Below are 13987 nucleotides of genomic sequence, written 5' to 3'. Positions count from 1 at the left end.
GATGGGTCAACTGCTATGAACAAATGAGATGACATTCAATATGCATTTTTAACATATAACTAGAAAAAAACACAACACCGAAGTCACACAAAAAATAAGGAAAAGATAAACAACAAACAGTACACCCTTATTTATTGATTAAGAACAATGTCCACCAAAATCAGGTATAAGTCAATTTATCAAAGATTTGCTCCCCACTGTGCTTTTTGTGCTTTTTTTGTGGTTTCAATATGAAATCCATTATGTTAACCTTTGTATTGAAATACAATATGTCAAATCATTTTATAAGGACGATTCGCTAATAATGATTTGACAAACGAGCAACTATAACAATATAATTGATTGCTTCAACTTCAATTTCAACTTTAATGTGAAAACATATCAATCATGCTGATAGATATAAGAAGATGTGGTATGAATGCCATTGAGACAACTCTCCATCAAAGTCACAATTTGTAAAAAATAAACCATCATAGGTCAAAGTACGGTCTTTAACACCGAGGCTCGACTCACATCCAACAGCAAGCTATACAGTTCCCCTAACATGACTAGTGTAAAACAATTCAAACAGGATGACACTATATACTGTTTGGTTCCTAAGTCGTAGTGTATGCATGGGTTTCGTTTCTTAAACATAACAAGTTTTTCTTATTCAAATTAAAAAATGATGAAATGATACATTTTCAATATAGCTAAATTCACCTTGATGCCTGTTTGTTTGTTGTCAGTAAAATGTGGCTTTTTCCTCCAATCTTTTCTCCACAAAAACAAGTATATTCATAATAAGCTTTTCCACACTAATAATAGAAAAAGTCCTTAATGAAACATTCATTAATTTTGGAATAAAATAAAAGTTACAAGTCTATTATTGGAAACATATATTAGGGCTGAAGAAAAAATAGCGTCTTTTAGTTAGCTTTGTACATATTAAAATTTTTGCGAATGCAAACATTAAATATAAATAGTTCCCAAGTATACGAATAAAGCCAATTATATTCAAAGTGCAGAAGGAGTAAGGTGACTAGGATTCGTGAATTTAACATACAATGCATTTCGTACGCTGACATAAGAAGCAAAAAAAGATTGAAAAAAAACTTTCCTTCTCATGTAATCAGTATTAACATGAATAAACATAAAATACTTTGAAGATATTATAATGGCATCTTCAACGGAGTTGGGTGACAAATTGCTATTCTATGTTTCTTTTTTCCTTATTATGACACTCGCAACGTGCAGTAAAGCAAAACAATATGAAGTAACCAATGAGAGGGTTACAATGTCAAATGTGTAACGTTTTGGATATACCCCAGGAATATAACCCGATTTAAAAAAAAATGTTTTGTTTGTTTTTTGTATTTTTTTGTATTTTCAATTGTTATTCTACAGGATTTGAAGGCATGCAATGCTAGCTAGCTCTTTTATTATATAAACATATATATTTGAACGTCATAGATCGGTTCTCAAAAGTTGTTAGCCACTGATTTTTCGAATCTTTTTAAAATGCGAGCTGTTATTGATACACAGGCAGAAAATATATCAAAAGTAGCCATCTAACATTAAAATTTCAAAGAGTTACTATACACTACTTCCATACAAAAATATACTTACGTCTCCAATGGTATAAGGGTGACCTTGTGGGCATTCTACAAAATAAATAAGTTCATATAAGCATATCAGAAATGTTGTTTAAAGTAAAAGATCTTGAGGGAATTTCTAATGTTTTTTTACTAGATACCAGTAGATATACCTCGATTTAAAAAAAAATTCATTACTTAATATGTGCACGTATAATTTCTCCTTCAATAAACACCTGATTTCAAGTTTTTGTGGTAAGACAATTTGTTTATCGAGACATAACTGTTTGATTATACAAAAAAGCACCTCATTTTCATTTTGTTACATCAACATCAACATATGGCGATTCTGATGATACCTAGTTTCATACAATTATCTTCAAAACGAAAATTACACTTATGCATGATCCTTCAAAATATAACTTTATGCAGAAAACATGTTAATTGCACTCTCACGTGCTATCGATGGCTGTTATTTGGAAGCAGTATATCATGCATATATGGTACAGGAAACAATAGTGACTCGTGACTCGTCTAAATGGCTTTCGTGAAAATATAGTGCTTTCTAAAAAAAAATGGCTAAGTTCAAATTTCAGGTTTAATCGCTAGCTAGCAAAAGGTAGATGTTTTAACTTGAAAATGTAGTTTATCAGACAAATAGAGGTAAACTATACCATAGGAACATTCATACTTCTAAGTCGAAAACAAACTGACAAGAAAAGTACGGTTACAGTAAAACTGGATTCACACGATTCAACGAAACAAATATATGTCAATTAAAAAAAAGAATCAAATATTTAAAGAAGTGCCAGATTAGAAACGGTCTTCAAAATCCTTGAAGCGCCAGAGTAAAATTTGTTTATAATGATCAACTTTTTGTACAAAGATTCTGTCCACTTATTGTTAAATTACATTAAAAACTCATCGAAAAATGTTACATGCAATGTATTCGTCTAAATGCAAAACATAAAGATATCGAAGAAAAAAATTATTTGTTTTTATAATTAGAAACACAGACATTACTACTGATACTGAATATAATCGTAGTTGTAAACTCACTATATATTGTCGGGACGTCTTCACCTCCCCACTGTGATTTCACGTTATGTTCCTTATTATGATCTCGCATGACTCTTGTAAAGAATGCAATTACATCATCTGGCATAGTTGGGTAGTAGGAATCCTAATGGAGAAAAAATAACTTATAATGTTTATTCAACTAACACGCAATACAAATAATATACTTGTAATATATCTTTTTAATTAAACATATTCTATTTAAGACAGATGCAATTAAGGATGATGATGTTTAAGGCATTTTACTAAAATACACACCTGGATATTCAAAATGTTAACAGACTGTTACATATACGTAGAGTAAATATAAATAACTTTCAGTTCTCAAATTGTTATTGCACACTTATTAGTGAAATAATTTCGATATTTTTCGAAATATTTAAGCCCTTGTCTTTTAACAGATACGTACTTTACCTATATGTATGTACTCACATTAAAATAATTTCAGAACCAAACGAGTTACTTTATAACAATGCATAACAAAATAGTAACTTTCATTATAAAATTGAATGTTCATTTTTCGAATATATGTGAATATTTCAATGTGTTTACCTTCATACACTCGATATTCAATGCTATATTTTTTAAAGGCATCAATAAAGTTGTACTTCCTGGAATGAAGGTCATCATCACCATATAATGAGTTAGTAAGCAGGTAAGATTTTGTTGCGCAATGTCCATTTCAAGGTGAATATTTCTGGCGGTCTCTGCCTGCCAAACATTGTTTTTCAAAATAGACAATGCTACTTCTTTCTGCCAAACGAATCAAAGAAGAAATCGAAAAAGATTAGTAAGTATATAAGCATAAACAATGGGCAAAATAAGATTTCAAATGAGATAGATATCTTTATCTATTTAAAAAAAAAAGAATGAAATTGCAAACACAATCTATATTTTCGTCCAACATTGAAAAATATAAGTAGCAGACTAATTAAGATTAAATAGTCTTGATTCCTTTAAGAAACGCATGGTGTTAAATTTCATTGTTGATATAATGATACAGGTCGCCCTTTCTCATGGTTCTAAATTAAGTTTTGCTATTTAACGTATTATTTAAAGACAACAGCATGATGTATTTGACCGCTAAATATGTCTGTGTTAGTGTCAAAGAGAGCAACGAAATCGTCCCACTTATTATAACCACAACCATTTCCTGATTACTTTATTTGGACTTTACCAATGAACGGAGTACCATAAGCCTCAGATTTTAACATTTGAGAAAAACAGGACGGACATAATAATAATTTCCTTTATATTGGTAATGATAAAAATATTAACTTTAATAAAAGCCGACGTATGTTAGGTCAGTGTAAATAAATTCAGAATATTATGGTACATGGCAGCTTGAATATATCTTATTATTTCTTTCTATATCACCTCTCTTGGTAAAAACGAACGTGTCTGCAGATAATCAGTAATGAACTCATTTTCCTAAAAAGTAAAATGTGAGACTGATATGATAAAAATTAACATGATCAGAGCATAAACTCACACGAAATATAAGATATAACGTAATAAGCTATTTTTCATAAGTGGTCATTCCATAAGGATTCCCTTTTATGAATGTGACCAATAAGACTTTTTACCGGATTTGTTAAATAAAAAAAAAAAAGCAGCACGACGGATGCCACATGTGGAGCAGGATCTGCTAATCCTTCTGGAGCACCTGAGATCACACCTAGTTTTTGGCGGGGTTCGGATTGCTTATTCTATAGTTTTCTATGTTGTATCATGTGTTCTATTGTTTGTCTGTTTGTCTTTTTAAATTTTTAGCCAGGCGTTGTCAGTTTATTTTCGATTTATGAGTTTGACTGTTTCTGGTATCTTTCGTCCCTTTTTTATGTTTATAAGTCGTCTACATATGCAAAGGACTTGAAGGCTCCTCAACAATGTACATGTATCGTCATCAACAATTCACTAACTAATATTTATTTTGAGTTCAAAGCCAGAAAGTAAACTTGATTTTATCAACAGTACACTTTACTTCACATTAACACAATATATCATTATTAAATTAAATTATTTACAAATAATGTGTTTTATGAAGAGAACCACACCTGTAACATCTAAATAATATTTCTACATTATTTACTTCTGTGTGCTTCCAAAGCATAATTTCCTGTTTCTCTCAATGTCATCTTATAATTGTAAGAAGTTCTAATCTTTGTCAAGATTAAATTTTAGAATTTAAAAAGATAGATCAATAGACCAAATTCTTGACACGTTTTAATTGTTTGGGACCTTTGATCAAGGTACAAAACTTGAAAGGAACATTTCTTCCTCGTTTGGTTTTATTTTGAAATTGGAAAATATATGTGTAATAAACGGATGCAGAACAATTGCAAAAACAAATACCTGTTCTTCGTTGGTTTTCTCTGTTTCCATATTGCATTTTTCATTATGCAGATTGTTCATTGTGACTTCTCTGTGAAGGGCTAGTAGAAGATTAATGCTACACTGCCATTCAATACATACTTTTGTCTATGAAAAGAAAGGTAAATGAACATTTATCCCAAAGTTTCTACTAGGTTAAGCTACTCAATTTCAGTAGGGGTTTATTTATTTGTTGTTTTATTTTTAAAAAGACTGCATTTCTGTGTTATTGAAGTTTCACTTATTCAACAGTAGGTGTATATTTCAAGTAAAAGTAAATATACTTATAGCTTGTAAGTGTTTTAAATATTTTGGTCGAAAATTTAAACAAACAATCAATTCAGTCTTACACGGAATAAGAACATGATTTTGTGTTTGATCATTGTTTCAGTGAAAACCCTGTTTGCAACTTTGTTTAATCCTTGCGAAAATGTGTATCTGTAGTCATATATAATCTACATGAAGGACCGTGTAGAAGGTTATATCGTTTATTTGAAATCAGTCAAATCTCTATAATCTGCAGGAAACAGTGCCTGTACAAAATTAAAATTGAGAATGGAAATGGGGAATGTGTCAAAGAAACAACAACCCGACCATAGAGCAGACAACAGCAGAAGGTCACCACCAGATCTTCAATGCAGCGAGAAATTCCTGCACCCGGAGGTGTCATTCAGCTGGCCCTTAAACAAACATATATACTAGTTCAGTGACAAATAATGTCATGCTAAACTTCAAATTGTACTAACTAAACTAAAGTTGAAAATAATACAAGACTAACAAAGGCTAGAGGCTCCTGACTTGGGACAGGCGCAAAATTGCGGCGGGGTTAATATAAAAAAAAAGATGTGGTATGATTGCCAATGAGACAACTATTCACAAAAGACCAACATGACACAAACATTAACAACTATAGGTCACCGTAAAACATGTTTATGAGATCTCAACCCTCCATCTATATACCTCTAGCCAATGTAGAAAAGCAAACGCAGTACAATACGCACATTAAAATTCAAATCAAGAGAAGTCCTAGTCTGATGTCAGAGGATGTAACAAAAAAAACAAAAAAAAACGACAATAATACATAAATAACATCAGACTACTAGCAGTTAACTGACATGCCAGTTCCAGACTTCAATTAAACTGATTGAAAGATTATGTCTTCATCATATGAATATGAGACACAATCCCTTCCCGTGAGGGGTTTGGTATCATACCATCATAACATATATGAGAAGAACATAACCCGTTTCATGCCAACAACTATTTTTTAAATAATGTGTTTAGTTCTGATGCAAAGACCCTATAAGTGAATCAATATTAACGCAAAAAAAAAATCAATCTTTGATGACTTGAAAACAGAATCGTAACTATATCCTTTCTTAATAATTCTATTTAAAGATTTTGTTAGCTTCTTAGGTGAATACTGACGTTTTTATGCTTTATAAAGAATAATGACCTCAAAATTTACAGTAATTATCTTGCCAATACATATAAAACAAGGTGATATTTGCGATGAATGTTAACCAGTAACGAAACCTACCTGGAAGTTTAAACTAGAGGCTCCAAAGAGCCTGTGTCGCTCACCTTGGTCTATGTGAATATTAAACAAAGGACGCAGATGGATTCATGACAAAATTGTGTTTTGGTGATGGTGATGTGTTTGTACATTTTACTTTACTAAACATTCCTGCTGCTTACAATTATCTGTATCTATAATGAACTTGGCCCATTTAAGTTTCAGTTGAAAATGATAGTAAAAATTTACAAATTTTATGAAAATTGTTAAATATTAACTATTAAGGACAATAACTCCTTAAGGGGGTCAATTGACCACTTTGGTCATGTTGACTTATTTTTAGGTCTTACTTCGTTGTACATTATTTCTATTTACAGTTTATCTCTATCTTTAATAAGATTCAAGATAATATAAAAAAAGGCAAAATTTCCTTAAAATTACCAATTCAGCCAATTTCAGGGACAGCAACCCAACAAACGATTGTCCGATCCATCTGAAAATTTCAGGTCAGATAGATCTTAACCTGATTAACAATTTAACCTCAAGTCAGATTTTCTCTAAATGCTTTTGCTTTTCTGATCCATCTGAAAAATTCAGGGCAGATATATCTTGACCTGATAAACAATTTGATCCATGTCAAATTTGCTCTATATTCTTTGGTTTTTGAGTTTTAAGCCAAAATCTGCATTTTACCCCTATGTTCTATTTTTAGCCAAGGCGGCCATCTGGGTTGGATGGCCAGGTCACCAGGCACATTTTGTAAACTAAATACCCCAATGATGATTGTGGTTAAGTTTGGTTTAATTTGGCTCAGTAGTTTCAGAGGAGAAGATTTTGTAAAAGATTACTAAGATTTACGAAAAATGATTAAAAATTGACTGTAAAGGGCAATAACTCCTATAGGGGTCAACTGACCATTTCAATTATGTTCACTTATTTGTAAATCTTACTTTGCTGAACATTATTGCTGTTTACAGTTTATCTATATCCAAATAGTATTCAAGATTATAACAAAAAACAGCAAAATTTCCTTAAAATATCAAATTCAGGGGCAGCAACCCAACAATGGATTGTCCGATTCATCTGAAAATTTCAGTGCAGATAGATGTTGACCTGCTTAACAATTTTACTCCGGTCAGATTTCCTCTTAATGCTATGGTTTTTGAGTTATAAGCCAAAAACTGCATTTTACTCCTATGTTCTTTTTTAGCCATGGCGGCCATCTTGGTTGGTTGGCCGGGTCAACGGACACATCCTTAAACTAAATACCCCAATGATGATTGTGACGAAGTTTGGTTTAATTTGGCCCTATAGTTTCAGAGGAGAAGATTTTTGTAAAAGTTAACGACGACGGACGCAGACCAACGACGGACGCAAGACGACGGACGACGGACGCAAAGTGATGAGAAAAGCTCACTTAGCCCTATGGGCCAGGTGAGCTAATAACGTAGAAAATACATTTTCAATGCAAAAAACATTGACTGAAAAGACTGCTGTTCAATTTTTGTATAAAATCATTTATTCCTGACTTAGTTTTAACGTTAAAATTTGAATAGAGAAAAACTTACAAGTAACCAAATTAATGTTCACAAAAATATGTGACAACCTCTTAACATTTATACATATGATTCAACCGCTGGTTTTAGTAACGTTTAGAAGATTAAGAATTATTCTGATTAAAAGGATCATAAACCAATTTAATCCATTTTCCATCGCCAATTGCAAACAAATACTCATTACTGTGTTAAGCATTACATTTTCCTGGCTCAATGTTGGCCTTTCTTGTTAGCGATGCAGATGAAAAAATGCAAGTTAGGACAGCCACTGTGATAGAATGTTAAGATATACTATATTTATTTTGATATCTTAATTCAAAACATTGAACTATTTTTTTTGTAATTATTTGAATGGTTTCAAAGTCTAGATTTAATGTTAGATGACGTTAGACATGAATATAATAGACAAACTCGTTTTGAAGATGGTCAAACTACTATCTAACCGTATTTTATAAAACATAATACTAGTAATAAAGTACTTATATCTCAACTATTTTGTTCAGATTTAATTAAAAAATATACTAGATTTCAAAAATCTTTGTATCGTCCCTTTTTGAGGAATAAATAATACCGTTTACCCATCAGTATGTTCATGTGGTTACTTTTTATAACTAGAAATAAAACATACATGAAAAACCTCTGTCAATTGTGTATCTTTCTGATTAATTATTGAGTCAGCTACTGCTAGCCTGATATCGGTGTAATCTTCGTTGACAATATATCTGTCATAGCACTCCATGACCTGTTGATTAAATCACAGCCTGTTGTTATTTGTTCAACTATCATATTAATTTTATTATATTAATTTAAGATATATCTAATTTGTGATATGAAGTCAAAACTTAATCAAATTAATAAATCTTATATATTACTGAAGTTTCTATAAGGAATCAATCATTGGTCAATCAATAGTAGACGTATGATGGATTGGATCCACAAACGTCAAATGAACCATTTGTGGATTCTTTTAATAAACTCTATAGAACTTTTGGAATATTTTAAATCTCGGTATATTTCTGAAATTAATTCTTACATATTTTTGATTGTTTAACCCTGTATGCTAGCATTGCCCATTTGAAATTTTAAAATTGTTCGTATAAACATTGAACGACAAAAATATGTGACGTATAACTTTTCTGACGTCAGATACGCAAAATTGTTTCGTTTAAAATTGTAACACTATGATGACTGCTGAACCCATATTTTGACTATTTTTGTTTATAATGTTTGTTTAATTCACGCATCGTTGTAAATATAACGGAATTGAATGAGACTGTTGTTTAAAGTGAGATGTTTTAGCGCTATAAAACTAGGTTTAATCCACTATTTTCTACATATGAAAATCCATGTACCAAGTCATGTATATGACAGTTGTTGTCCATTCGTTTTTTAATGTTTTGTCATTTGATTTTGCCATGTGATTAGGGACTTTCCGATTTTTGTGATTTTACGTTTTGTTATTCAACTGTACATTTGCTGTATCAATGCAAAAATAGTTTAGAGTATATAGGGTATTGATGTGAAAGATTAAAATTATTTGCATTGAAATCAGTTTGCACAAGTATATGTTGTTCGGTGTTATGTCAGACGAGTTTATCAAATCAGGTAGGAACCTGTCTTGCAAATCGTATAAACAAGAATATTACAATGTAGATCATTTTTAATTTAATCGACTTCTGATATGTATCAACATGTAAGCTCTTTTCTAGTTACTTTTAACATATCTGAAGTTCAACAAGTTAAAAATTTGACACGGCTTGCTCATACATACATCGAGATCTGGTAATATCACCCATCTCAAATACTCTCTATCACTTTTTGCTAGAACTGCTTGATACACATCTGTTCCATAACTCCGACACAATACTCTCACGAAATATTTTCTAAAAAAAACGCATTTTATTCGATTATTTAACACATAAATATAAATGAAGCAACATTCAAGCACAAACAAACATATATAATGAGTATTTATTATTTTATTTTTAATCCAGAAACAAATGTCTAATGACATCTTATCCCTGCATTAATCGACTGTATTTTAGTATCGTTTGTGACATTTTGGCTGAATATGAATGTATATGCCCGATGATAATTGATCTGTACTACAGTCCTTTTTTTAAAGCTGGTTTGAATACTGGTTATGAGTCCATGCCAGGGATGACTCTTTGAAGATATACCAAGTTGTAAGCATGATATCTATAATGAGTTGTTATCCTGTCGACATACCAGTTTTGCACATTTTGGAGAACACAATTTCCCCAATTGTTTTATATTGAGTTGTTTCTTCTCAAAGTACTAATATGATTTGTGATTCGGCATATTCTGTTGCTTCTTAGTAACAGAAAGTTAGAACACAAGAAAACTATAACTCGTAAATATACTAAGATACAAAGAACACAATGACTGCACATAAAATGCCGAAATGATAATCGGCTTTTGAATAAATAAAGTAGTTACCTTGGCCATTGGGATCCAGAATTTTCACATAGATGTCCAGCTGCTTCAAATAGTTGACGTAACTCAGCATCAAGTTGAACTGTGTCGTGTGTTTTGCCATATAGATCGTGTATGTATCTGGCTGTAACTGACAAACTGTACTTTGCTTTCGCAATACACTCAATCTTTTCCAGAATATGTACGTTGCTATAAAACCCTTCTACAGATTCACTCAGCATCTTTTCTATGTGTACTAATTCAAGTTTACTGTTGTTAAACTTCTGATTTTGTTGCTGAATTGAATCCTAAAAATAAACAAGAACAGTTCATAAACGGGTTTGTCTTATTTATTGTAGCTTTAATCGATTTATCCTTTCCTGACCTGTTCAATATTTTTTTATAATACTAAAAGTTCGTACTAAATTATAATCCTGGTACCTTTGATAACTTTTACCGTCTTTCCTCTGAATATTCTCGTGTGACCATGCCTGATGACGTCATATAGAAAGAACACATCTTTTTGTAGATCGTTCGAAAGGAAAGATTGAATTTGTCTGCATATCGTTTATAAAACACCAGAGAACAAATTCCACCACCAAATTTTGTGCAATACGATATTTATCCACTCTCGACAGTTACACATGTTAAAATTTAAAAATAAAAAACGCTCGGCGAATCTCGCGTTTCAAATTTGAAAATAGAACTCTCCCGAATGGATATATCGTTTCAAGCTCGATGCAGCGGTCGCATCTATATTTTTCGACCCGCAATACGCATATATTATTCAGATTATCTAATATACAGATATCTTTAAAAAGAAAAGCAAAAAATAAAGCAAAAACAATTTAACTCTCTCCTAGGGTCAGAATACGCTTTATGCACATCCTCGGGTAGATTTCTTGAAAAGCATTTACTGTCCCTGTGTTGTTTTTAAGGAAGGGTTAACAAAAAGCTTTTATTACATATAAAAAAGAAGATGTGGTGTGATAGCCAATGAGACAATTGTCAACAAGAGACGAAAAATGATACAGACATTACCAACTATTGGTCACAGTACGGCCTTCAACAATGAGCCAAACCCGAACTGCATAGTCAGCTTTAAAAGGCCCCAATATGACAATGTAAAACAATTCAAACGAGAAAACTAACGGCCTTATTTATATAAAACATGAACGAAAAACAAATATGTAACACATACACAAACGACAACAACTGAATTACAGGCTCCTAACTTGGGACAGGCACATCAATAAATAATGTGGCGGGGTTAAACATGTTAGCGGGATCCAAACCCTCCCCTAACCTGGGACAGTGGATAAGAGTACAACATAAGAACAAACTATAAAAATCAGTTGAAAAAGGCTTAACTCATCAGAAGGACAAAAATACAAGTGGACGTGGCCGGGTACTTGTACAACTCAACAACAAAAGGACACTTAGTACAGATCTGGGAGAACTCACAGTTTACTGACATCTAGTAAAAAGCCACTAACAACTAAAATTTAAAAAAAATCATGGAAAATGAAGTGTTAAATTTTGTGTCCTTATAATATGTGTGACATGGATTATATTCCTTCATGCATATAAACAAGTGGTGCTAACATATAAAGTTTCTCAAATATCTGTAACGCTATTTATGTGTAATGGTGACCGGAGTGCAAATGTAACAGTGTCTGCAACTATCGCATCGCAATATGTAATACGTTTATGTGATAAGAATAACAAAATTAAAATGAGGCAAAGTGTTAAGTATAACGAACAAAATTAAATCATTTTCTAATATCTTAGCAAAACAAACCTCCATGCATTGCAATATCAGCAAACATAATTCAATTGATTCCGTACTACCAACACTTGTTTGTAGAAGCTGCGTATTGTCGTCAAAGTACTTTGACAGATAGGATTTAATGTCGCTTCCACTACAAAAAAAAGAAATGTCAAAAGTCTCAATTCTTAGCTTGATTTAAAATGTATAATTTAGAAAATGAATTTGACAGACTAGTCATATTTCAGAAAACTTGATTATCTTAGTGAAAATACGAAAATGTGGCAGGAGTCTCAATCTGACAACTCTCCGTCCAAGTAATTATTAGTAAAAAAGTAAACTATCATAGGTCAAATAACGGCCTTCAACACGACTCCTTGGTTCTCACCAAAATTACTTACAACTTACAACTCCCGTTAGCGCCATGTGTCGCATAGGGCGCGAAAGGGTTATCATCGAACAGCCATATATAGTGGCCCCCTAAAAAGACCTGTTTAAAATCATTCAATCAGGAAAACAAACAGTCTAGTTTATATACAAACGAGAAACGAGAAACACTTATGAACCACATCAGCAATCGACAACAAATAATCAACAGATTCCTGATTCAGGACTGATGCTAACGCATGCAGAGGGTATACACGTTTGAACGGACGCCAATCGTCACCCAAACCTTGGATAATGGTATATCGTTACAATATAGAAGTTAAAGTTTTGCATATCATTACATTAATAATATATAGCTTAGAAATATCTGTAGACAAGATAGAATCGCATTTAGTAATGTTTTAATCAATATTCCGGTATAAAGAACATATTTTCAGTACGTTCTTTCGACAGGGAGCTACATGGTTCTTATTCATGTTTTATACCATTCGCTTTGAACAAACTACTTTCCGGTTAATGTGGATACACTTAGATGTTATTTTCTCATGTGTGTCGATCTGATGAATGAAACACTTTTCAATTGATTTCTAGTGTTTGTTCTTATTCTCTGCTGGTAGACGTTTAGTCCTAGAGGCATGATTTTTTTATTAGTTGTAAGTGGCTTTGAACTAGCTGTCAGATAACTGCGAGTACTCTCAGATCGGTTTATTGTGTCTTTTTGTGTCGGGATGTATAAGTACCCGGCCACGTCCACTTGTATTTTTTGTCTATCTGATGAGTAAAGCCTTTTTCAACTGATTTTTATAGTTCGTTCTTATGTTGTACTGTTATACCACTGTCCCAGGTTAGGGGGAGGGTTGGGATCCCGCTCACATGTTTAACCCCGCCACATTATTTATGTTTGTGCCTGTCCCAAGTCAGGAGCCTGTAATTCAGTGGTTGTCGTTTGTTTATGTGTTACATATTTGTTTTTCGTTCATTTTTTTACATAAATAAGGCCGTTAGTTTTCTCGTTTGAATTGTTATACATTGTCTTATCGGGCCTTTTGTAGCTGCCTATGCGGTATGGGCTTTGCTCATTGTTGAAGGCCGTACGGTGACCTGTACTTGTTAATGTTTTTGGTCTTTTGTGGATAGTTGTCTCATTGGCAATCATACCACATCTTCTTTTTTATATATCCCTAGTGAGGACAGTGAGTACGCTCGAAAATATTATTTATTCCAATATTTTTAGATAGAAGTCTGAATTCTGTAATCAAAATATCGTTTACTGTTTTCATTTGAGTTTTTTCACATTTTG

At 32.2% G+C, this 13987-nt stretch overlaps 1 protein-coding gene across 1 annotated transcript in view; it reads right to left on the bottom strand.

Moving 5' to 3' along the window:
- Positions 1 to 13987, bottom strand: part of LOC134687712 (E3 ubiquitin-protein ligase RNF213-like) — a 111295-nt gene that overhangs the window by 16657 nt on the left and 80651 nt on the right. Inside the window, exons 37-46 of the mRNA XM_063548170.1 lie at positions 12334 to 12454; positions 10557 to 10840; positions 9868 to 9979; positions 8725 to 8838; positions 5007 to 5132; positions 4029 to 4082; positions 3204 to 3404; positions 2634 to 2757; positions 1609 to 1643; positions 703 to 797 (exon numbers count right to left, since the gene is read on the bottom strand). Of these exons, the coding sequence (XP_063404240.1) occupies positions 703 to 797; positions 1609 to 1643; positions 2634 to 2757; positions 3204 to 3404; positions 4029 to 4082; positions 5007 to 5132; positions 8725 to 8838; positions 9868 to 9979; positions 10557 to 10840; positions 12334 to 12454 (1266 nt within the window). The remainder of the gene's footprint in view (positions 1 to 702; positions 798 to 1608; positions 1644 to 2633; positions 2758 to 3203; positions 3405 to 4028; positions 4083 to 5006; positions 5133 to 8724; positions 8839 to 9867; positions 9980 to 10556; positions 10841 to 12333; positions 12455 to 13987) is intronic.

The sequence above is a fragment of the Mytilus trossulus genome, chromosome 10 (genome assembly GCF_036588685.1).
Source record: "Mytilus trossulus isolate FHL-02 chromosome 10, PNRI_Mtr1.1.1.hap1, whole genome shotgun sequence".
In the NCBI taxonomy this organism is placed as follows: domain Eukaryota; kingdom Metazoa; phylum Mollusca; class Bivalvia; order Mytilida; family Mytilidae; genus Mytilus; species Mytilus trossulus.
The sequence above is the reverse complement of the archived record's forward strand: the minus strand, read 5'-3'. Positions and strand labels throughout refer to the sequence as shown.